The sequence below is a fragment of the Lampetra planeri genome, chromosome 1, assembly GCF_965212315.1.
Source record: "Lampetra planeri chromosome 1, kcLamPlan1.2.h2, whole genome shotgun sequence".
In the NCBI taxonomy this organism is placed as follows: Eukaryota; Metazoa; Chordata; class Hyperoartia; order Petromyzontiformes; family Petromyzontidae; genus Lampetra; species Lampetra planeri.
This window is the reverse complement of record NC_136107.1, coordinates 22,944,900-22,969,052: the sequence shown is the minus strand read 5'-3', so window position 1 is coordinate 22,969,052 and position 24,153 is coordinate 22,944,900. Positions and strand designations below refer to the sequence as shown.

Here is a 24,153-nt window from a genome sequence, read left to right as displayed (position 1 = left end):
TCACAATACAGAACAAACACTGGTACCGAGTGAGCCTCCCCCACGTATTAAAACTGAATCTCTCTGTTTTGTAGTATCCAGAGACGAGCCACATCTGACAAGACCGGCATACACATCCCATATCCACTACTGCACCTTCCTTAGAAGCTAAACTCCCATTGAATATTAATGTTGGTAAGACATTGGAGAGTTCTAAACTATTCTCGTCCCACAGCTGCATGTTCCAATGCTGAATGCCTGTGAACATGTGTTGGAAATTCAAGTTGCAATCCAAAAGTGAGTTTCAATGCATGACAATATTGCTCTGGCATACTATAGACTATATTTTTTTAAATCATAAAATAAGACTTGAATCTAAAACAAATGTCTATGTTAATATTGATAGGATCGTGTAGTTTATTTTCAGTTTTTTCGAATTTTTGCTACTTTATTTTAATATGTGAAATGTAAAATATACACCAAAGTAACAAAAAATGTCTTTAGCACACATATTGACTGCCCTCTATTCATATATTGCAGCATACACAATAACACAAGGCACTGAAATTTAATATTCCAAGACATGTATACAACACTGCATTAAAATCTCTTGAATCCAGACTCAAGTAGGAATTCATGAAAAGCCAGAAGGCTTTCTAAAGTAAATACATTCTAACCAGAAAATAGTTTGCATGCTCATTAAGCAGTATGGAGGAGTAGCAATTGTACAGCTAAACACATGTTCAGTGCAGCTGCAGGGAATTATAAAATTAATTAGCTCGGTCGCCATATGCCCTGTTAGTGCTGTTGCCATTTTTCTTTTCTCCTTTCACAATCATCATATGCTTATTATCCAAGTAAGAAAAATAAATTCTACAAGCCTACCAGAACATCTATTCACCAACTTCTACATCCAGTGAACCTGAGCCTTCATCATCTTGCTACACAGTGATGGCAAGTGGCTCGGTGAAACTGTATAGAAGTGAATTGAGTTTGCTTCAAAATTGTAAAAAATATATATAGTGTTAATTGAATGTCTTAGGTGTTACATTTAAATGAAATAAACAATGTAGTATTTTCTCAACACTGTGGGATATCTCCTGCATTGAGAAAGGCTCTCCATGCAATTAGTCTGGGCTTCAAGAGGTTTGATTGCAAGTTTAAATGCACACAGAGTTTGCACACATAACCATAATGCCAATAGTTGTTACTGGTCATATGCTGGCCTTGTAACTTAACACGCAATCGTATTTATTATAATCATTCTTATGTGAGCCCTAACCGTGTCTCTAGTTCATGGAAATGCAATGCAGATGAGCATATGAGTGCAGTGTGCCATTTATTAATCTTTTGGGTATAAGATGCCTGTATCAAGCCAGAGGAATGTTACTTTCATTACAAACCACGAGCATGCTGATGCGATAATAGCGTGCATGTAAGCTGCTAAGCCTGCAATCCCAAATCCAAGCGATAATCTTCGGCATTTATTTGTGCTTAGAACAATGATGTACTCCACGTTTGTCATTTGAGCAGCGTTCACATTTCACGTCTGGGAAATGCAATTACTTCTGCTTTCTGATTGTTACCAGATTCTCAATCAAGGGGGCAGCCAGAAGTCACAGGATGTTGTTATGCTCACAAACATCACCATGCAGCCTGTGATCTATGTTGCTTTGGGATTATTCTATAACATCAATGTGTATTACCTGGCACAGAAAGTTTCCAGCTGCATTGGCAAAATAATCATAGAGTTTATATCATCATGTGAGGGAAAATATGTTCTAAATGCAATCAGAAAACAGTGGGTGCAATAACACACTTTGACTTCATGTTTATATTGATAACTTTGCAAAAGAAGTGTTACATGTTGATATTGCAGTGTGGTATAATTTCAGTTTTGTGGCGACATGCCTGTAACCCAACAACGTTATCATTAAATATGTATGTATATACAGAAGAGCGTAGTTTCTGTACTATATAAGCAAATAACTAAATAAAAAAATAATATAAATAGACGCAAAATAATAAAGCAAGCATATTATGAAAAGGACAGTTATTTTCACATGCAGTACAGTACAAATATGATCTAAGTGAAAATGCTTCATGAAATACATTTACGTTTATTTTCATGAACAGTATCAACAATGACATAGTCTTCTGTCTTGTAACATAAAACCCACAACAATGTGCTAAGGTGTACTGTCACTTAAAAACAAAATCAAACTGTCCTTTGGAGTGAAAAGCACAATACCGTCCAATTCAACGCAAGTTATTTTGTTTCAGAATAATTTTCCTCATTTTCAGCTGCCCAAAGACTTTAAAGCTCGTTATTATTGTCAAACAACGAGTTTGGGGGGAGGCATCATGACTACCCCCCCCCAACTCAGCAGGGTGCCCCATGCTCAACACTGCAGGAGCAGCACACACTGTGCACATGACTCACGTTGCTGTCAACGCCGCTATGACTGCACACAACGCCTGGTGCCATGTCTCCAAATTAACATTTCTCAAAATGATGCTAACTTTAATTATAGTGATTCCTCCGTTTAACATGTACCTCTGTGACAATAATAAAATGGACACACACGCAACGATCAGAATGCCTTATAGGCGGATGAACCAAGCGACGTCAGCTATTAAGGCCATCATCTCAAACTGCTTCCTTTTTAAATCCTTTATATTAAGTTCGCTTGCTTGCTTGCGTGCTTGCGTGCTTGCTTGCTTACGACCGTGCAAATCTTTCGGTCGTTTTTTAACCCACTTCCTGTGATCCAATCGAGCTGACATTTTCCACACAGACTCGTTGTGCGTGACAATTAATTTTCGTGAAAATTTTTAAAAAAAAATTTACACTGTTTAGGGAATTTTTTTTAAATATTTAATTACCAATTGCTTAATGCTGGCAGACAATCATCTGACCCATAGGTGGCAGCCATCTCAAGCCAGAGGACGAGAGGACTCTAGCCGCCACGCATATAAAAGATTTAGAGTGAAAAACTTTTTTTTACGGGTTAATTTTTTCAGACTCAATGCCGCTGTTAACACAACAATTGAGATACTCTCTTTTGGATAAGCCAACCAAAGGTAGTTTGAGCTTATTTGATTTGTTACGCGGGTTGAGTTTATTTGATTTGTTATCCGGATGATCCCATTTAGCCAGTTGTGCCACTATTTTAGATCCAGATCAGGTTTAGATGCCACATGCCACCAATCATACCGGGCTGAGAAATGAGCTGCGATTGTAGCACAGGCCACAACCAACGACACACACTCACTCACATTCTGACATTCAAATGTCATACATATTTTAGTTTTAGCAACATTCCCTTGTATGACTATTATTCAACTGAATGCATGCATGAACATTGTATTTTTCGGGTTTGTGTGTACAAATGAGACTGTGAAATTGTCTTTCAGGCTGCGTGAACCTTCTAAATGCTTTATGGTGCCCATTACTCACTCTGCTACTACCTGGCTGCTCCACACATTCTAATTAGCATCCATGTGTTCACCTCCTGTCAAAACACAGGATGTGCAGGCATCATTTGTATTACTTAGAATGAGTTCCAAAGTATCAAATAGGTTGTTATTTTTCTTATTGCATGCTCACGCTAGTGGAAGATAATATCGGCTGCAAAAATGTGGAGACAGTTTTATTCTATAGCATTTTCCCCACTTTAACTTTTTTCTTCTTTGAAGTTTGCAAAATTTGGGAACTGATATGAGCAAAAACATGCCTCATTTAAAAACAGAATATGCAGCATTCATGCGGTAATGTCCTGGCATGGCACATTTACAAATATAAGATGACATAATGGAAGAACAAAAATGCATAATAATGGGAAAGGCGAGAATAGGTTTTCCCCTTATTTCTGGCAATAAAACAGGTGTTCAGATGTTAAAACACCAAACTGAAACCTTTTACAAGGAATCATGTCTGCATTAACCACAATATGTGGTCAGAATGCAAACAAAAAACATACTCTGATAATATATGCATTGTCTATGAAACTGATTGGTCCACACCAGAGATGGCTTGCTTTTGAGCCTAGTCTCAAATGGTGTCAGACCAGAGGACGCCAAAAGGCGTACAGCACAAAGACAAGCATTATCAGGGTGAACAGCTACATCATGAAATAGGAAAGGTATCACTATTGACCGCTAAGTATGTGGACATAGATAGGCCACTTGGTAAAAGATGATGGCCCATGGATGACTGGTGATGGTATGGCAGGCAAATGAGAAGAAAAAAACACACCCAAGAGGATGACCACTGAGGAACAGTACTGACATTAGCTCATGCGCAGGAGTGTGTTTTTGGCATTATGGGACTGTAAGCAATTGCGACATCCAGAAGTGGATGGAGCATTGCTTGATAATGATTAATTTAATTCATGTTCAAATACATTTACTTATGTATTCAATGACCTGAGCATCATATTATAGCGTTGAATGTTTTGCACAGAAACACAATTGTCTAAAAGGACAGAAGCATTCCACGAGTCTTCATCAAGCGTGCACGCAACGGTGATGACAATGTAAAACGTAGCAAGGTAATTGTATACGTTCCCATGGATCGTTAAGAGTACCTGCCACCAGTCGGGGTCATCCTGGCTCACGATCTGCAACACATCCCCCTGGCTGAACTTGAGGCCCGCCTCCTTGCATGGTATCAGCTGATCATCCGCAGGGTTGTAGTCAAACTGGCACTTCACAAAAAGCTGCTGGCACATCCAAGCACACACAGACGGTAACAGTCACGGCATGAAGGAGACACAGCGTTTATTTTGTGCGAGCTTTGTAGCCAGATTCCTGTGCCAATGCTGTCGCACCGTATGTAGCCAACCTTGCAAACTGACAGAGCCTAAAGCATGAGCTTTACCTAAACACTGTAGCTCTTAGTCATGTAGAGCTGAAGAGCTATTTTTGAATGGCGACCCCGTGGCAGGCATAGGAAGCAATGCATCCGTAGGCCCCGAAGACATACCGGTGCTCGGATAGCGACTCTGCCGGGGAGGTTTCAAGAAACCTTTGATCAAGTTGGCCGTTTGTTTGTCGGGCAAGCCCCTTACTGCGACCGAACTTTGTACATCAGTTTTGTGCACACTGGAAAATCTTAATGATTGTTATTGTGACCCTCTCATTCGAGACAGATCGACGGATGCTTGCAATTTCAGTTGTAAATGCTACAAAGAGCATGATTTAAGAATAATAATTACTGACGTTTACAAAATAGGTCTAAAGAAATAGTGTCCGCTTGAAACCGTGTAATTATTTTCAATAAACCTGAAATGTATTGCTGGATTTATTACATCATAAGAGATGGCGGTGGCGTAGGGAGGCCTTCGTCGAACAGTGGATTGACCTTGGATGATGATGCTTATTACATAAGGTCGCTACAGTAGAAACATTAAAGCATAGATATTTCATATGGCTTCTCAAACGCTTGCAAACTGTGTTGTGCGGTGGTAACCACCAATTCCAGCATTTCCTTTCCATCTTCACTCCCACCACTGTACAGTGTAGGAATAACAATTGTATTTATATACTGCCAATGTGTGCTAAAAGCTCTGAGTAATAACAATGCTATTCTCCTCATATTCATAGTTGCAGAAAATTCATATGCATATGCTGTCATAAAATATGGCCAGGAAAATTTGATTACTACTGTAATTAAAGATCATTATTACATTGTTAGGAAAATATACAAGTGGCTTTGGTTTAGATGGATGACACAAAACAAAATAAAGTGATTTTTCACTGGTATACGGAGCTTAATGTGATCTTTGACTCTTGGATTTATTTTAGAATGCTGTTATTTATCGTTAAAACATGTGGCATTCTAGGTTAATAAAAAAACGAATTGTTAAGGTATACGGCTGCAATTTTCCCCAAATCAACGACTGCCTGTTTACGAAGTGATGCTTAAAAGAATGCCATGTGTAGTGGGTACAAATGGACAAATGGAGACGAGGCTTCTCTAGAGGCAACATGTTTATTTAGGTAGTCCCTCCGGACTAACTAGCCCTAACACAACTGGGGGAGGCCGTCAAGCCTGGACCCCGACTCGAGTCCTGGTCTTGACTTCGGGGCTTCTTCTTCAGGAAGACGTCTTCACATCTTCAGATGAACAACAGCAGTCGGACCCGTTCAGGGGTCCAGCTTTTATTCCCAGTCCCGGGGCTTCCTCCGCCCCTAGGCAAGCCTCCCTTCTCGGCCCTTCCAGAGGCCCCTGGAACCGGTCCCGGGGTCCCCGAGCCCCCCTCATTGGGGGCCTCACCCCCGGTACTTCCGGCCACCAGCCCTCCGGGTTCATCCCCCTGTCACCCCTGCGCCGCTCCAGGCGCTCTCGTCCCCTAGCCTCCAGGGGCTGACACTGCACACGGAGTGCAATGTCGCACAACTGCTGTGCTGTAGGTGGTGTGAGCAGCGTGTCTCCTGCTCCACACACAGGCCAGCCTTACGTGGCATGCAGTGGCATCCACCGATGCCACTACACATGTAAGCATTTGCTCAGCACATGCATGTGTTATGGGATGTGTTTACCAAGGTTACACCTCTCCTAGGACATGTTAACCACATCCAGAAGTATCACCCAATGTGTAGTATGCAGGTAGTATACTACACATGATATTCTCAAAGAGAAAAGCATTAATCATTATCAACAGCAAGGCTGGAGTTAAAATAAAATTCTTCAGAAAAATCGGAGCAACCAAGGCTAAATAGACGCTGCATTTCTCATAAATCTGGGGACATTCACAATTGCGAGACATGTGCTGAGCGGTCTTTCCAGTCGTTAAAAAGTATTGCAAATGTATTTTGATATTGCTGACTTGATTGCAGCAGATTTATATGCCAATAATATTTTCCCCCCATGAACATTTTCCAAATTCTTTCGGAAAATAATTTCCTTACACAAATCACGGACCCTGAACCACATTTAGATGCTGAATTATTAATAGATAGATGCAATCAAACAAGTGCTGTTCGACACATGTCAGCAACTCTTGTGTTAAACCCAACATTGTATTATTCTTTCTACAGCCATTGCACAAATACTAAGTAGATGCTACTTATAAATATATATATAATGGTGTGATGAAAGCACATCAAGCGAATAACTAGGTCTCCTGGATTTATAAATAAATAAATCTAGATGCAAAAATATCCACTTACAATAATGAACAGCTAAGTGCATATTGGGTATGTAAAAAACAGATATGCCTGCTTAAAGCAGGAAGCTATAAAAGCTGGCACAGCATATAAAAGGGCTGATATAGGCAGCCTAATGCCTTTCTCTGTATCCAGCTTTCATACTGCCACTATACAGTATGTGTATATGCTGATCTGACCGAGAAGAGGTCAATGCCAGATTTAGACTCATTACAGCTGGGTGGAGTGGTGCACCCCTATAATCCTGAGCTTGAGGGGCTAAGTTGATAGAACTCAAAGCAGTTTGAAACCCCCAAACTTGCTCTGCTGTAAGATGGCTAGTTGATGGCAGTACAGAAAGTAGGTTTATTAACTCCTCTATATGGTTCTGTTGGTGTTCTCCTTGTGTGGTTTTTCTTCGTGTACTTTTTTTTTTACCAAATTCAAAACACTGACGCACAAAGAATTGGCTAAGTGACGACACACCCCAATGTGAAACTCTTGAAAAAGTCGTGAGACTCAGTGACTCCTTGCTAGAATACTCAATCACATAATTATTAGGGTTGTAACAATTCACCCACTGTGAGATTTGATAATTATCTGTCATGATTCAGCGTTGATTCTATTTCGAGAGTCCAATACGTACAGGGTATGCGAATCAACAATTCTATTTCCTGCTCGCATGATTCTAAACATACATTGCGAGCAACGAGGATCAATTTTAACCCATAAGCCGGCACGTTGTTACACCTGGGTTTGTTTTCACCATCTCCCATGATGCAATGGATAGCGATCGATAAAGAGAGCACATGCCCATCAGCTTTGGTCCCATTTTTTGTGATTTGTTTACCTTTCCTATACTTTGCACTTCTATCGCGTTTTTGTTTCGTTTGTTGTGATAACTTTCCAACCCGCCCCAATTGGACATCTGTGAAAAAGAGCTTTATATACTCATCAGATTCATCTGATTCCAGTGCCTGCTATGCATGTGTCCTGTGGGGCCAACCAAACCCCCCCTCCCTCCCGGTGCGTACCAGTGCGGGGTTCTGTGGCAGCGTATAGCTGGGCAGGATCTTGAGCACGACGCTGCCCGTGGCCTCGCGCAGGTAGCGCTGCAGCCCCACGGGGTCATTGCTGACGTCACGGCCGTTGACCTCGCGGATGACGTCGCCCACGTGCAGGAGGCCCTGCTGGTCGATCATGCCGCCCCGCAGGATGCGCGCGATCACCAACTCGTTGCTCTCCACGCGGAATGTCACGCCCTGGCGGGTGGCGTGCATGCGCAGACACCATGTGCACTGTTTAATTAAATCTTTAAAAATATATATTTCTGCTGGCTTTTTTTGGAGAGGTCTCAAAGTGAAAAACCTACCCAGGCCAGGGTGATTTGCTCAACAAAAAATCATTTAAATTTCGTTTGAGGGTTGCCTCAGCCCATCATCCCCCCACGGACAATACAAATAGTACTACTTTGTGAATCAAAGATTGGTTGTACTCTTGTAAGAATGTCTCCACCATGGGTAGTGGGCTTTTGAAAGCTGCCTTCGGGAGTCCATTGGAGAGGAACACCAGCACAATGCGTTATTGAGCATGAAGATATGGGCTGATATGACAAAGACAACATGAAATATAAAAAAGCCCATCATTGCCAAGCATTTAATTGTTTTGTTATTACATGAAATGCAAACGCTGGCCCCTTTCAGAGGAATGTGGAATTTCAACCATTGATTTAGGTCCACCAAAACAGAACAGCACTACCCAATGCTCTTTTGAGCAGATATGCCAACCCCTTTCATGTTGCTTCCTTGCTAAGAAAAAAAAATGCTTCCCCGAGATACAACAGATGACCAATTTTTTGTTACAACAAAAGATATGTGCATTGAACTTCTTTCGCGCTTTACTTTGCGAACCGTGCTAATTGGAGGTGCGGGGGGGGCAACAAATTAAACACAAAAAGCAGTTCCAAAGAAATGACATTGCAGCAGCTCTACAGCTCACGCGGTGAGTGCGTCGCACCTACCAGGGGCTCTCCCTCCATCTTGCGAATCCCGACCATGCGGATGGCGTCTGTCACTCCCGACTCGAGTGTGCCGAGCTCATCGCCGCTGTCCGCGTTGAGGTGCGGGCTGCACGGGAGGCACTCGTAGCTTTTGGAGGCCACCGAGTCATGGGCTCCTAAAAGCGACTGGCATTGTCGTGCAAGGGGGGGGGCAAAGTATGCGTTTGCATATTTAAGGATTAATTACCTCATTTATTATACCTGCTGTGATTGCTGTCTCCCCGTCAATGTACTGTCATAAAAACGCAGCCTTTGGGGTGGGTAATCATAGCATCCACAAAGAGGACATGACTGTTAGGGGCACCACAAGTGTTTTTTTTACCTGATTTTACCGACCAATTAAAGAGCGTGCGCATAATGAACAACACAAACACATATGGCTTCCATGGTGGATAAGAAATTGCACTAAATGATGTTGCCATAGGAAAGATGCTGAAATGAATCACGATTAACTGAAAAATTCTCAGGAGATAAAATGCTGCACATTTTGGTATTAAGCGAGTACTCAGTTAGCTAAGAGGTACAATGGTTGTGACACAATCAGAATCAGAATATGTATTTATACTGCAGGAATCCAATAAGGTCCAAAGCTCTTTTTTACAGATGTCCAGTAGGGGTGGGTTAGAACATTACAACACAAACAATTCAAAAACACTATATGAGTGCAAAATATAGGAAAGGTAAACAAGCCCACTGAGGTAGTGACTTATTTTTCAGAAGCGACCTGGCCACAAATTATATCTCAACAAAGTGGCCCATCATTTTCACATTTAAAGCACCAAAATAATCTAAATAATCTCAATGCATGTTTCTAAATATGGAGGGAAAAACCGGAGGACTCAGAGAAAAAATCCACGCAACCGCGGGGAGGGAGAGACATGCAAACTCCAAATGTACAGGCGTCAGGGTCGGGGTCAAACCCAAGCCCTCCTGCATACCAGGTGAGGAAGATAACATCACGCCACCATTAAGAAATGCCCAACCTGAAAGTGGGGCTCCTGGAGGATGGTGGCGAGCTCAGCAGCACTTTTGTCTCGCTCCGTCATCGGGGATATGTCCTCCAGAATCTCCTGGACCAGCTCTAGGTTGTTCTCGCTCACCGCTTCTAGCTTGGGTTCCTCAAGCTTGCCCTGAGCCTGTGTATGGCGTGGAGTGGGTGGAGACGGCAGGCAACACCAGGAGGAGGAGTTAGAGGAGTAAAACATTCCAGAGTGCACACGTGTGAGATTCTATTTGAAGCATGGGGCAAAGAGTTAAGTGGCATTACAGCAAGATTATATAAGTGTTTTATAGTATCAGTGGCAGTTGAACCATATTGAGAAGGGAATAACATCGGCCTTTTCACTGGCTAGTCACTTACAACCTAAACAATGGAGGCTTGAGCAGCGACTCTAAACATCATTGCCAGAATCAGCCATTGTCTATCCACTGCTGGATGAACCTTCCCCACACCATAACCATTTAGATGCAATCTCTCTGCTGCACGAGCCAATCTCCACTTCTGCAGTGATCATCCTCCAATTATCACAGTTTCCTACGTACTCCTCACCTCCGATAAGCACAGTTGGCTACGTGTGGTGCGAAAGACGTAAAATAAAAAACTAACACTGTCTGTTTTGGCTGCCATTCTGTCGTCAGTCTTGACCACTGGCCATCATGCATTCTATGTGTCCTGCGCAAGCCCACTTATTTTTTTTAACCACCAACATGATCTCCCCGATTTTTCTTTGTTCAATGACTCGTGTAGTCTTCTTTCTGCATCAGCGTAATTCCAATCGTGGAACTCACAATGCTTCTTTACACTTTTCAACAGTTTGTCCCATATTCCTTGTCACTGTGTTACATTTATGATCCATGTCATAGCTTGTGATACGAAGTTGTTGAAAACCTACTTTTTCTTCGGTAACATCGTAATACCGCTTTTCGAGATCAAATTCAGTTTCCCAAAACCGCTCAGTCATGCTCTTATTCACATCATCATTTCGATCCTGATGCATATTAGCTAATCGCCCTTGTTATACACATTATGCTGTGCTTTCCAGTTACGTCCTTCCGATAATTATTTTATTTAGCCAACTTGTTGTATGTGACTTTATGGTGCTCATGTTTGTTGACTTTCAACACATACCATTATATTTTTGTTGTCTATGGTGTGCAGTGTTATAAATAATACGCCTCTATGTAAAATGAATGATGAAAAAAATGTCAAAGTGAAGTAGGAGGTTAACGGTTATATTATTTACACATCTTAAACATCCCAGGTATATGCTTTGTGTTAGTGTGCCATGTTGAATTAAATCCCAAAAAAAAGCCTTAGTTTGAAAGCACATATGATATATTTACGAATTTTGAGGACTTACATAAAGTCTGAATTATACAAAGGGTCAGTGCATTTTAGGGCAAGAGTCGTCAATTATTTATGAAGGATTAACCGGTTTAACAAGACTACCAACTCTGTCATAGTTGCCTGAAGCTGAAGACGCCAGGTATGAATTGCACAAACCTTGCCATGTCCTTGGTTGACAGGGAGGTATGGCTAATACTCAAATAATATACCCTTGAAAATGGAAATAATGGCTGTAAAATGTAGACAAAAGTCTGCCAACATAAATTAAAATATAAAAACCTAGCCTGCTCTTAACCAACCTCCTGGTAGATATAGGTGTATGAATGATATCATGTTGCGTTTACTCAGGCCATGATAAACTTTTCGTTATAACAATGCTCAAGCTTCCTGAAACACCCACGTAAATAAAATAATTACGGATGTTACCATCGTCTCTACCCAATTGGCAAATTAAAATGTCTTCTTCTTACTTATTTCGAAAGGTGGCATTTTCCCAAGTTGATATAAGAATTGAGTGTGATACTGCATGTATTTTAATATTCAGCTGTAAAATTCCCATTGTCGTAAATGCGCTTGGGAATATTTGTACTGTAATATAGCTCCACCAACCTTGGCCAGACACTGCACCACGGGGCTCTCCATGAGGCCTTTCAGGAAAATGAGGTCAGTCTCCTTGGCGCTGGCAGTGCGGGGCATGTCCGGAAATGTCTTCAGCACCTGCTCCATGGCTGCTGTGCGACACACGGAGAAAGGGGGCCATGAACCACATTACCACATTTGGGTCAGACGCCATGACACACCATCCAGCTATGCATGTTATTGCTTGGAGAAAGTTTGCATTCATATAGCGTATCCACTGGTTGTTATTCATTCGTCAAGCATAGCCAGCGAAGGACCGTTGCACCAAACGTGTAACCTCTTGCAACAGCGTTGGCATAAAATGCTCTTGCTGTCATACACCGGTGTCGAAAAATTTGTTTTATCCACTAATCACGGGGACTGCGCCATTCCTTTGAGGGTCGCAGTCCACTTTGAACATCAACTGTCAACTGAAGTGTTATGCATTCACATATTAGCTCTCCCTACTGTTGGCCAAAGTCAAATCTGTTCACAGCGACGTATTTATTTTATTCATTAAACAAAAAAATAACGATACAATCGGTGAACCTGTGCCTTTAGATGCCTCGGTAATCCACATGCCCTGCGAGTGGTTTCTCTTGGTTTATTACATTGATTTAACATTTACCTTACAATACATCGTTTATGGCCATCATAAAATGTCCCTTTCACATTTAGTGAACTTCACTTTTTTATTCCTACTTCATGGTGGTTGTGATGCAGGTTAAACTGGTAATGTTTGAAGAGTTATTAAATGGTAAGTATAGTTATTTAGCAATTATTGACTCACTTTCAGACTTCTGGACATCTCCCACAGCAGGATTTTTTCTCTGCCCAAATTAGACCAGCTTCAAGAGCTTTAACTGCATTGTGATTTGGAGAATTGCTTGTAAGACGTTTGTGTCTGGTATATCACTAGAGTTGTATATTGCTTATTATTGCCAATTGTAAAATAAAGCCACAATGACCTGATAATTATTCAAGTAGCATAGTGCACAGACTATATGCACTTGACAGTTAAATGGAATGAGCTAATAAATTCAAAGAGAGAGAGTTTACCAACACTTTCCTATGGAGTTTTTATAGATGAATACCTAATGCAGCACACGCCTACACTAAAAGCTTTTAGAGCATTGACGTAAACGGAGAGTGATGGAATTCCCTTTGACAATTAAATACAACGGATGAATGGACACAATGCTTACGGCTGGAAGTTGTAAAAGTGCTACTTCAAATAACGCTAACACTTCTTATAAACAAATCAAGAATGTTATGTAAATGTTATGCTTGAAATAACTGGTATTTTCCATGATACACACGAGAATACATTAAGTGACGTCTTTGGATGTAGTAGAATTATTTTCAAATTGGTGGCTGATAAAAGTACCATCCTGACGTTGAAAATAGACATTTTCTCAACAAAATTGCAATAAAGAAACGTCTTCTCGTTACCCCCATCACCTTTAAAAATAACGCATTTAAATGATGGACCTTTAAAGTGATAGATATACTACATATCGATAGGTTGTCATTTCACTCTTAGCAATGGAAATTGGATGTGAGCCAAACCCACGGAAATACTCAAGCAAATTAAACATGTGGTGATTTTATGAGTAGATTCTGAGGAAAAGGACATGGTGAAAACAAACGAATGTAACGGGACTATAACTTTCCAGGCCTTGTAACCTTTCGGATGATTTTATGTTCCAGGAACATATGCCAATTCATGTGAAAAGGAACTTGCCAATTACCTCGTGCAGAGTGTGACTACAGGGGGTAAAGTCTCCATTTTTTTTATATTGGTTCACTTGAAACCAACACAAAGGAACTTAGCAACGGCGACCTGTAGAAACGGAAAAGGATTATTGTGCAAAGGAAGGCTTTGAAATTTGAGGAGAGAGATAAGAGAGTGTGAGTGTAGACAATCAACAGGTTTCATATTTCCCTGAAAAATGCGATTAACAATAAAAAAAAGAAAGCATCAGGGCTGTTAGTACACTGTCCACCAAGTGGACGTATTGGCGGTATACCAGTGCGCGGTATATTAATTATTTTACAATTCGCAACCCCGGTCATAAAATCTTGTGGTAGGCATCAAAATCAGTTCTCGTGATGTCGAAGTAGTTGGAAAACAAATGTTATGAGCAGCTGAACACGAAGCTTCACTGTCTGTTGCCGTATAGCTAACCAGCCTGTTGACGATTGGCTCCAAGTTCCAAAGGCAGATTGGACTCGTGTCATAGACTTGGTTGGACAATTCCTCGATTAACTTCTGGAATAATTTCTTGGCGGACAGTGGCATCAAATGATGATGGCTCATGTCGCACGTTCGAATGGAAAAGTAGCTGCTGAATCAAACACCTTCTGATGGAGAGTCTGCAGCTCACTCAAGGGCAACAGCGACACCGTCAGACTGTTTTATGAGAACCGGTGTACCACCAATATGTTAATATGCATAACATGTGTCTGTGTGTGTGTGTGTACCATTCAGCATGCAGTATATTACACTCATCACTGAGCTAACATCCTTACAGAACAGCCCTGTGATGTGTTTTTGAGTTGTACCACGTGTTGATTGGCATAATGTCTGCGGTTTTGCTTTATGTGATGAGAACTTCTTCAGGATTTGAATTCAAGAAGCTCCAAAAGCATGTGGTAATGAAGGGCATTAACATTAAGCGCAGTTTGTTATCAAGTGGATTCTGAGCATCTTATGATATAGTTTAGTGATCTACATTTAATTTACAGTAAAATGTATTATCATGGTACAATACCAAAATGGTTACTCAGTAGCTGGTTTCATGAACACACATTAAGGGGAAAGAATTGACCAAGTGGCTTGGAGGTGAAAGCGCTGAGCAAGCACTATTGAGAACCTGGGCTCGACCCCAAGCAGTGATTATACCGAGTAATCAAGTAAAAAAAAGTCACTAGTCTCAGCCCAGTCACCAATATGTCCATAAAAAAACAACACACAAAGTTTGGTTATGCACCTGATTGGATGAATTCCTGTTCCGAGAATTTAAAATAATGCTTTAACTGTCAAGTACCAAATAATCTATTGGCAGAGTGTATGGCAAAGTGTAATGGTTATTTTTGTCTAAGAGACAGTCATTCCTTATCATGCTATATGGGAACATAATAAAACAGCAGGCAATATATCTTCTTCATATATTTTATGTGGATGGACAGATATATAAAGGCAATATATTGTCTGCTTATTCATTTTTATACATATACTCTCTACAATGATGCTAATGATTATTTTGTGTTATATATTCGAACATGGGTTATCTGCTCTCGCTTTCCATTTATTGACTTGCACGACCGTTTGTGAAAGATTTAATTTTGAAAATATGTACTACGACAGGACTTCATACAGATGTAATGTCTTTACACTGGTTAATTCCAAATTACAAGCAGTTGCCTACCCGATTGGTCATACTGGCCTTGAATTTTATCACGGATGACTATGTACGGTGCGAAAGAAATTCAACATATGTAAAAAACACACATCGCTGAATAACACTAATAGCCTGGATATCTCAGGCAGCAGAAAAGTAGGCTCTTGAAAGTGAACTTCAGGTTGACATGCCACCCAGGGTCAACTACATAAACATTGGTATCAATCACTCGATAACTAAATTGTATCACTTGGAGCAGCGACTGCAGTGCTTCCTGAATAATCTGGTTGCTGCCATAAAAAAAACATTGAAACATAGATGAGCGGCCATCCAAAGTTTTAACGAAGAGGGGAATGGTTACCTGTGTAAAGGAGACAAATAAGCTTTTAATTGTTATGCAAGGGGAAAAGTTATCTCCTTTCATCTCTCCCAAGGACACTGCACATGTTTTTACAAAAAACTACAAAGCCTCTAAATGAATCACTTATGAAAATTACCACACTACATTACCACTACAGCACAGACCCAGAGAGTTTCATAACGGAATTGGTGACAAATTAATTTAAAATAAATGCTATCGTTATTTTGCTTACCAAAGCAATTGGTGCACGTGTTAAAATTTTAGCGTAGAAGCGTTAGTGCGTGTGTGTTTGCTGTCTCGTGGCCACAGCACAGGGTGTGTTCCCACATGGAGTGCAGAGCCCAACTCATTGTATATGTAGTGACGTAAATGATGTCACTATGGTGTTAGCGCCAGGCACTGTTATGAGAATGCTACTGTGCGTCTGGAACCTCTCTCTGGGGCCAGAGTGAGTACGGCATGCGAACGGGCCCTAGGGGGCATCGTCCTGGTGACGGTCTGAGAGAGGGTACGCGACCGGGACAGGATAGTGAGGGGGGCCCGAGGGGGGCTTGAGGGACACGTCATGCTCGGTCGAGGTCCTTCGGGAAAGGTCTCGAAGGGGACGTGGCCGAAGGCGGAGCGAGGCCACGCTCAGGATCATAAAGGGGCAGTCCCGAGAGCAATTGGTGCACGTGTGTTAACATTTTAGCATAGAAGCGTTACTGCGCGTGTTTGCTGTCTAGTATCCACAGCACAGGGTTTGTTCCCGCGAAGAAGTACATAAATGTTCCTTTGCGCACAGGTTTAGAATAATATTTTGCTTGTTTTTTTAATTGCAGTCGGAGCTCGGTACAGAGCGCAAACCATGATGTGGGGGGGGGGGGTAAGTCCAAAATTCCGTGCACCTGAGTTTAGAGAAGGGGGGAGATTGGGCTCGCTGCCCCACCGAGTGGGGACCGCGAGCAGGGTGCGTGTGTATTTTTTCATATGGGAAGTTGTGAGCTCTGTGTTTCGATTAGTACAATTGGCTACGTACAGTGCGAAAGAAGTACAGCGTACATACGTACACCACATTGTAGGAGGTCGACATAGAATGCCCCTATGGATACAGTGGTGGCCGCTACAGGAGTGTAACATTTCCAGCAATGGCTCGGGAATGGAAATAAGGATGAGCACCAGCCAAAGCACACTTTAGTATAAAGGACATGATATATAAACTCATTTAATGTGTAAGAGGTGTCTTCGTTTCAGCTCAGTGCTTTATGTTTTATATAAATAATATTTGAACGTCATACAATCTAAACTGTTCTACAGTTATTAAGTCGAATGCAATATTGCATTAATGTTTGCACACTCTCTTGTGCCAAAAATAAAATGCCTGGTGGTGTGATTTGTTTTATTTCAGCATAAATTCACATTCACTTGCATCACAGTCTTGGCACACGCTGCTGCATTTGACTCAGGTGCATTCTATTCCTTACAAATACTTAAAGCAGGTTCACCAAATGTCAGCCCAGCACTGCAAAGGCAGCAGCTGTAAATGTCGATCACAAGAAGAACAACCTATTTTACAATTTGCATCAAACACATAATGGCTAGAATTAGTGCATATTATGCTCGTACTAATTTATCATGCCCCTGGCCATCAAAATTTCTGGAAACGGTTTAATTGGCATTTTTACCATGCTCAAATGCATTAATGAGGTGTACTAAATTGTTCTGGCAGCTGTAATAATAATAATTAACATTTATAATATGCATTCCATCCTAGGATCTCAATGCACAATGCATGGAAAGCAGTAAACTAAAAGATAACCAGGGAAACCAACCAAACTAAAGTGGGAAGGCTACTTCTTTCAATATTTGATGATGAATTGTGAGGCCGAACTTTCTCCAAGCACGTTTTGCTTTATGGATGGTAGTTTTTTGCATCCTCAATTTTGCAGTGTACCATAGCGAAGGGCGATGGGAAGCTATACAATGGGTTCGGAGGGGAGCCAAATGATCCAGGATCTCTGACAAAACAGAGTAATATAATTGAGCAGCTTTTTCAACGGGAAGCACGCACACATCGGGTAGTGGCGAACTCGATGGGGCATCTATGAGAGAGGACAAGGTGATAGATGTAATTTTGCTAAATTAAATTCGATGTTTAATAGAAGGACCAGGAGGGGGGAGGGATGTATCAGGGAATCATAGCAATCCACTCATAGGCAGAGTTTGACTTTTATATTTGAGATGGTAGAGATTCGCTTTGTCCCTCGCATTAGGAATCGCGGGTGCATATAATTAATGTATTTTTAATCTTAATTGTAAACTACTGAAAATAAATTAATAAAGGTGTCCGGTTGGGCGGGGGGGTATTACCCTCCCCCAAACTTCGCGCATGAATCTACTGACTAAATAATATAAGGTAACTACTTTGACTTGAACTGTCATAATTGGGGATACACATATATATCAGGGTGTTTACCTCAACCGCAGTGCATCATCTTGGCTGTACTGATGGGGAGGTCACAACTTGGATACGTCACGTCAGAAATAATGAGCTACTGGATTTAGCTCCCTCAAGAGTGAGCGAACCCAAGAGTCATACTGTGTTGCACAATCTAACGGAGCGATCAAATCGCTTGTTGAAATCAAGAGGAAGCCTGTAAAATAAATTGTGTTGTGACCAGTTTCGAGTGTGGAGCAAAGAAATAATGACCATTCCTCTAATAGTAAAAACTAAAGGTCAGATATGTTAAGAGGCATGGCTGTCCCATTTTTGTAAAACTAGAGTTTTGGCAGCCTATGGCCGATTTATTCTCACTCCTGCGGAGATCTTCTCAGTGCTCCACGCCTCGCCCGTCTCCCCCATTGATGTCCTCTTACCCCCCCCCCCCACCATGTGTGCAGATACTGCTAACTCTATTGTATGCTGAACGATTTGGGGAAAACATCTAATTGCGATTTTTCTAACATTGCATTACATTTTTTAAAGTCAAGCTTCAGTTCAATATTCACTGTGTAATAGATATAAAACATGTGATGGAGCATTACCACATGATACCATCAAAATATGAACTGCTCTATATATTCTAATGCAAGGATGAGAACTTAAAATATATTAAATGCTTCCAACATTTATTTATAAAAAAAATTTTAATTGAAATAGAACGATCAAACATAGAACAATTATTAAGTTAAATAAATAAAGTTATAAGAATACAAAATAAAAAATTCCAATAAGAAAGTAATAGGGGACTTTTCAAATCGCCAAAAATGGCAGCTTTTGTGATTTTCTAATCGCATTGTTTCAAATTGCGATTTCGATTTGCAATCGATTAATCGTTCGGCCCTAGTGTGTAGTCATATAAGAGGTACGTGGATGACACTTTTGTCATCTGGCCACATGGCCGGCCGACTCTAGACCAATTCCTCGACCACATCAATTCCATACACCCAGCCATCAGATTCACCATGGAAGTCGAAAAGGATGGCAAGCTACCCTTTTTGGATGTCCTAATTAAAAGGAGACCTGATGGTTCAATGAGCCACTCTGTCTACAGGAAAGCTACCCATACGGATGCTTACTTAAAACCGGATTCCCACCACCATCCCAGAAGAATTCCCTCATCAAGACTCTACACCAGGGGTGTCCAAACTTTTTGCAAAGAGGGCCAAATTTGATAAAGTGAAGATGCCCGGGGGCCAATAGTTCCTTCCGACATTGTTTTACCACAAAAGTTACGTGAAAACACACATTGTTATAAAAAAATTTCATTGTCACAATTACCTTTATTTTTCAAATGACAATGTAACCAAATATAAGTCACTCAGGCAGACGTGAACAACTCTAAAAACACAATTCTGCCTTTCATTCAGTCAGATAACATTGAACAAACTGTATAGAATACCTTAAATTTCCATGAGTTAAATATCTTTACCTCATGAACATTTTAAACAGGAGTTATAAGTAATGCAAAGTGGTCTGTTATCATTACACTTTTAAATGAGTGAATTTTGCCCTTGCCTTTTACAAGATCTTTCAGAAAGCAATAGTTTGTGTCACATCTACAGGTACATAACATCAACAGTTATAACCAAATCTTATTCAAGAGTTTAATAAAACAAGTGCCATAAGTCCAAGTGCATTAGTGTGCTTTAGGCTTTTCACTGTTAATAGTGACAGATGTTACCGTTCAAAACACTCAATTTCAGATTGATCAAGGAACAGATAACTTGCTGATACTAATGAGAAGAGTGATACTGAGATATAGATTTCAGTAAAGAGACCAGGTCTGACTTGAGGGCAGTGGTTGAGATGCGTAAAATGCCACGCAAGTGGGAGTCACTCATCCTTGACCTCAATCGGTTCTTATTTAAGTTCATGACTGAGAATGTTTGCTCACACAAATATGTGGAGCCGAATAAGCTCAGCATTTTCTTAGCGAATGACCGCATTTCTGGAAACCTGCTTTTGTCCAGCTGCCGGTAAAAGTCAACAAGATAACACTGCTGGTGTTTTCCGCGGCACTCATCGTCACACTGCAGCTCAATGAGCTCCAGCTGCAGCTGTGGAGGAGCATCATCAGGGTCCACGGAGAAGGGAGAAGAGAAAAGCAACATGTCCTTTTAAATAACTGCAAAGTCCCGAAAGCATTTGTTAAATTCCACAGAAAGAGATGCGATAGCTGTTGCATAACTCTTCATTTGCGCACCGATGTTGTCCTGTGGGAAACTGTCAATGACCTCTTTCAAAGTTGGGAAGTGCGCGGTGCAGGGCTCTGTTTGGGACAATTGTCTTTGGAAAAGTTGCAGTTTGGTTCCAAAGGCCTTGATGTGAGCATATAGCTGGCTCACCACTGCATCTTTTCCTTGAAGATTAACATTCAGCGCATTCAGATGCTTCGTTATGTCAACCAAAAAAGCCAGATTTGCCAACAATACAGGATCGGACAGTTCTTCCATTGGTTGTCCCTTCTCACCCAAAAAATGTCCAATTTCCTCTTTGAGAGAGAAAAATCGATGCAGTGCGGACCCCCGACTTAGCCACATCACATCGTTGTGATATATTACGTCATCGTATTCAGCCTGGATGTCACGCAAGAACTGCTGAAACTGTCAGTGGTATAGAGCTTTAGAGCGAATATAATTGACTGCCTTTGCCACTGGTTTCATAACATCGTCAAATTTGAGATGTTTGGCGCAGAGAGCCTGCTGGTGAATGATACAGTGAAGTTTAAAAGTGTTGCCTCTGCTTCTTCGCTGACTTTATTGCAGATCAGTGTGAACAATCCACTTCGCTCACCAGCCATGGCAGGTGCACCATCGGTAATGATCCCGGAAACTTTACTCCATGGTAGTTTCATATCAACAGCTTCACAAACAGAAACGAAAAAATCTGTTCCTCTGGTTTGCCCATTAAGGCTTTTGAGGTCAAGCAGCTCCTCTGTCACGTTCATGTTGTCATCAACTCCTCTTAAAAAAATAAGTAGTTGTGCAGTGTCAGATGCATCGGTGCTTTCATCGCAGGCTGATGAGAAATAATCAAAAGCCACTCCCCTGTCCCCCAGTTGTCTCTGAATATCTGACGATATGTCCTCAACTCTCCGTGCCAGTGTTGCGTGACAGGCAAACATTAATAAAATCTTGCTTCTTCTCGGGGCAAATGTTCTCCACCATTTTCATGACACAGTCTTTGATAAATGCACCTTCAGTAAAAGGTTTGCCATTGTTAGCTATTAACATGGCCACTTCGTAGCTGGCTTTGGTGATGTTTTCCTTTGACTCACAGGCCCGCGTGAAGAATCACTGTTGCGATGCCAGAGCAGCACGGAGTTGCTTCACTTTTTCAGCGCGGTCACTCCCTGTTAGCTTGTCGTATGTTGTAGCATGTTTAGTTTTGTAGTGTCTCTTTATGTTGAAATCCTTAAACAAGGCATCCGTCTCTTTACAAATTAGACAAACACAATTGCCTCGATTTCCAGTGAAGAAGTATTGTAATTCCCACCGCTCCTGAAAGTGGCGGCCCTCACTGTCAACTTTTCTCTTTTTTTTTTGCAGTCGCCATGGCAGAAATAATTCGAGAAGGGTTCGCGGCACGTATGCAAAGCCAGAGGGCATTAGAATGGTGCTGCACCGTGTGGCGGAAGGAGGAAGTTTTATGATTTATTTATTCTGACAGAGATAGCGAGCCATAAATAACACATTATAAGAAAAAAGCTGCGGGCCGAATGAAATCTGACCGCCGGCCGTTAATGGCCCGCGGGCCGGACTTTGGACATGCCTGCTCTACACCATAGAGCCCAATGCATCTCCGACCAGGAACACATTGCCAGAGAACTCAAGCACGTACACCAAGCTCTTAAGGCTAATGGTTACTCCAACTACACAATCCGCAAAGCCATCACTCCAACCATGAAGAAGGATCCTCTTGAGGAGCCATTCAAAACCATCACCTTATCCTACATTGTGGGGGTCACAAAAAAGACCTCCAAAATCCTGAATAAACACAAGATCCAGGTCCGATTCAACACGGTACATAAAATCCGTGATCTGATCCCATCTGTAAAAGATGTGGTTCCAAACATACAGTACCCGGGCGTATAAAAACTAAGTTGCCTCTGTGGTAGCAGTTACATTGGATAAACCAAACGACATGTCTCGGACCGAATCCATGAACATAAAGCAGACCTGAAACACGGTAGGACGAACACCTCAGCCGTGGAATATCACTGTTATAATTCCGTGGGTTCACATGACATTGACTTCTCCAAGACGGAGGTTCTCTGCAAGCCATCCGGCTACCATGAGAGATTCGTTCACGAGGCAATCCACATATACAAACACAGAGACAATTTCAACCCAGAAGATGGATTCTGGCTCAGCAACCATTGGAAGGACGTGATAAACCATTTCGGGTCTTGATTGATTTTGTTTTATGGTGACTTTCAGACTGCAGTCCATTTGCTGGCATTGCCTCTTAGTACCTTTCACGCGACGGTCAATGGTATGGTTTATAGCAGATTGTATAATAATAAATAGTATAACAGTATAATGTTTAATATCATTCATGAGGTAATATATAGTATCGTAATTGCATAGTGAATATACAGCAGTGTGGTATACAGTAGGGTTGGTAGAATAATACATAGTGTAATATTATAAGTCTAATATTATTATAGTCTATAGTAACGCAGTGTATAATTCAATGTTGTGGTCTGTCTATGGCAGTTTATAATATGGGGTATAGTCGCGTGATGTAAGAAAAAAAATTAGATGGAGGCATATTATAATAATTTTTGCGACATTGAAGTGTAATGTATAATGACGTATTGTTAGTAGCTCAGCTTATTGGAGATTATATTGAGTATATTGATGATATTGATGTAGTTTATATTTTAGTTTTTGTTTATCGGTTCACTATATGATAGTCATTATATAATGTATTGTATACCCAGTTACTTAATGTTAATAGCTCAGCTTATTGGAGAATATATTGAGTACATTGATTATATTCATGTAGTTTATATTTAGTTATTTCACATCGGTTTATTATATGATAGTGGGTGGTTGCAGTTCTTTAGTGTCAATATACTAAACGCCACTGTTGATATGTAAACTCTGACTTTAACATAGCCACTTCCGTGACCAGTTACTTGCTAATTCCTCACATTAACATCACGCTAATCTCCCAGTTACATGCTAATTTCTGACTTTAACATCCTGCTAATTTTCTCACATTAACACAGCTTATTCATTGCTAAATTCTTATGTTGATATGTAAACTCCTTTGTCAAGGCGCTCTTCTCCTCCCACGTAGCTTATAATACGCTGCCAAGCTTAGCAGTGTTCATTCGAGCGCTGTCTTTCAGACAGCTTTATTGTGTTGTATTTTTATTATTTTATTATTTCCCTTCTACGTGACTTTACCGAAAGCTCTAAATAGAAACTCTGTTTTGTTGTAAATACTGTTGAAAAAGACCCTGCAATGTAAACAACAGCTCTTCAATGGTGGAACATGCAGTACGGGCTGAGAACCATTACAATTAATGATACTGCCAAGTGGATGTACACGTAGTTTGTATTCATTAATTCCTTGAATAAAGGTTTTATTTGGTTCATGATTTTCAAGCACTAAAAGGCTGATAAAATATCGAATATATACACAAAAATATAGCTTGCACTAGTAATGCTGGCATCTAAACCATTACTCAGGCTAATTAAAGTGTATATCTTAAAATACAGGGCTCTTTTAACAATAGTG

At 40.9% G+C, this 24,153-nt stretch overlaps 1 protein-coding gene across 4 annotated transcripts in view; it reads right to left on the bottom strand.

Moving 5' to 3' along the window:
- Positions 1-24,153, bottom strand: part of LOC144720321 (protein PALS2-like) — a 155,454-nt gene that overhangs the window by 27,185 nt on the left and 104,116 nt on the right. For 2 of the 4 annotated variants that reach the window (XM_078596987.1, XM_078597016.1), the window contains exons 3-7: positions 12,147-12,268; positions 10,174-10,326; positions 9,152-9,316; positions 8,166-8,393; positions 4,569-4,703 (exon numbers count right to left, since the gene is read on the bottom strand). In XM_078596987.1, coding sequence (XP_078453113.1) covers positions 4,569-4,703; positions 8,166-8,393; positions 9,152-9,316; positions 10,174-10,326; positions 12,147-12,268 — 803 coding nt within the window. The remainder of the gene's footprint in view (positions 1-4,568; positions 4,704-8,165; positions 8,394-9,151; positions 9,317-10,173; positions 10,327-12,146; positions 12,269-24,153) is intronic. The other 2 variants (XM_078596996.1, XM_078597007.1) reach the window with 2 other exon arrangements.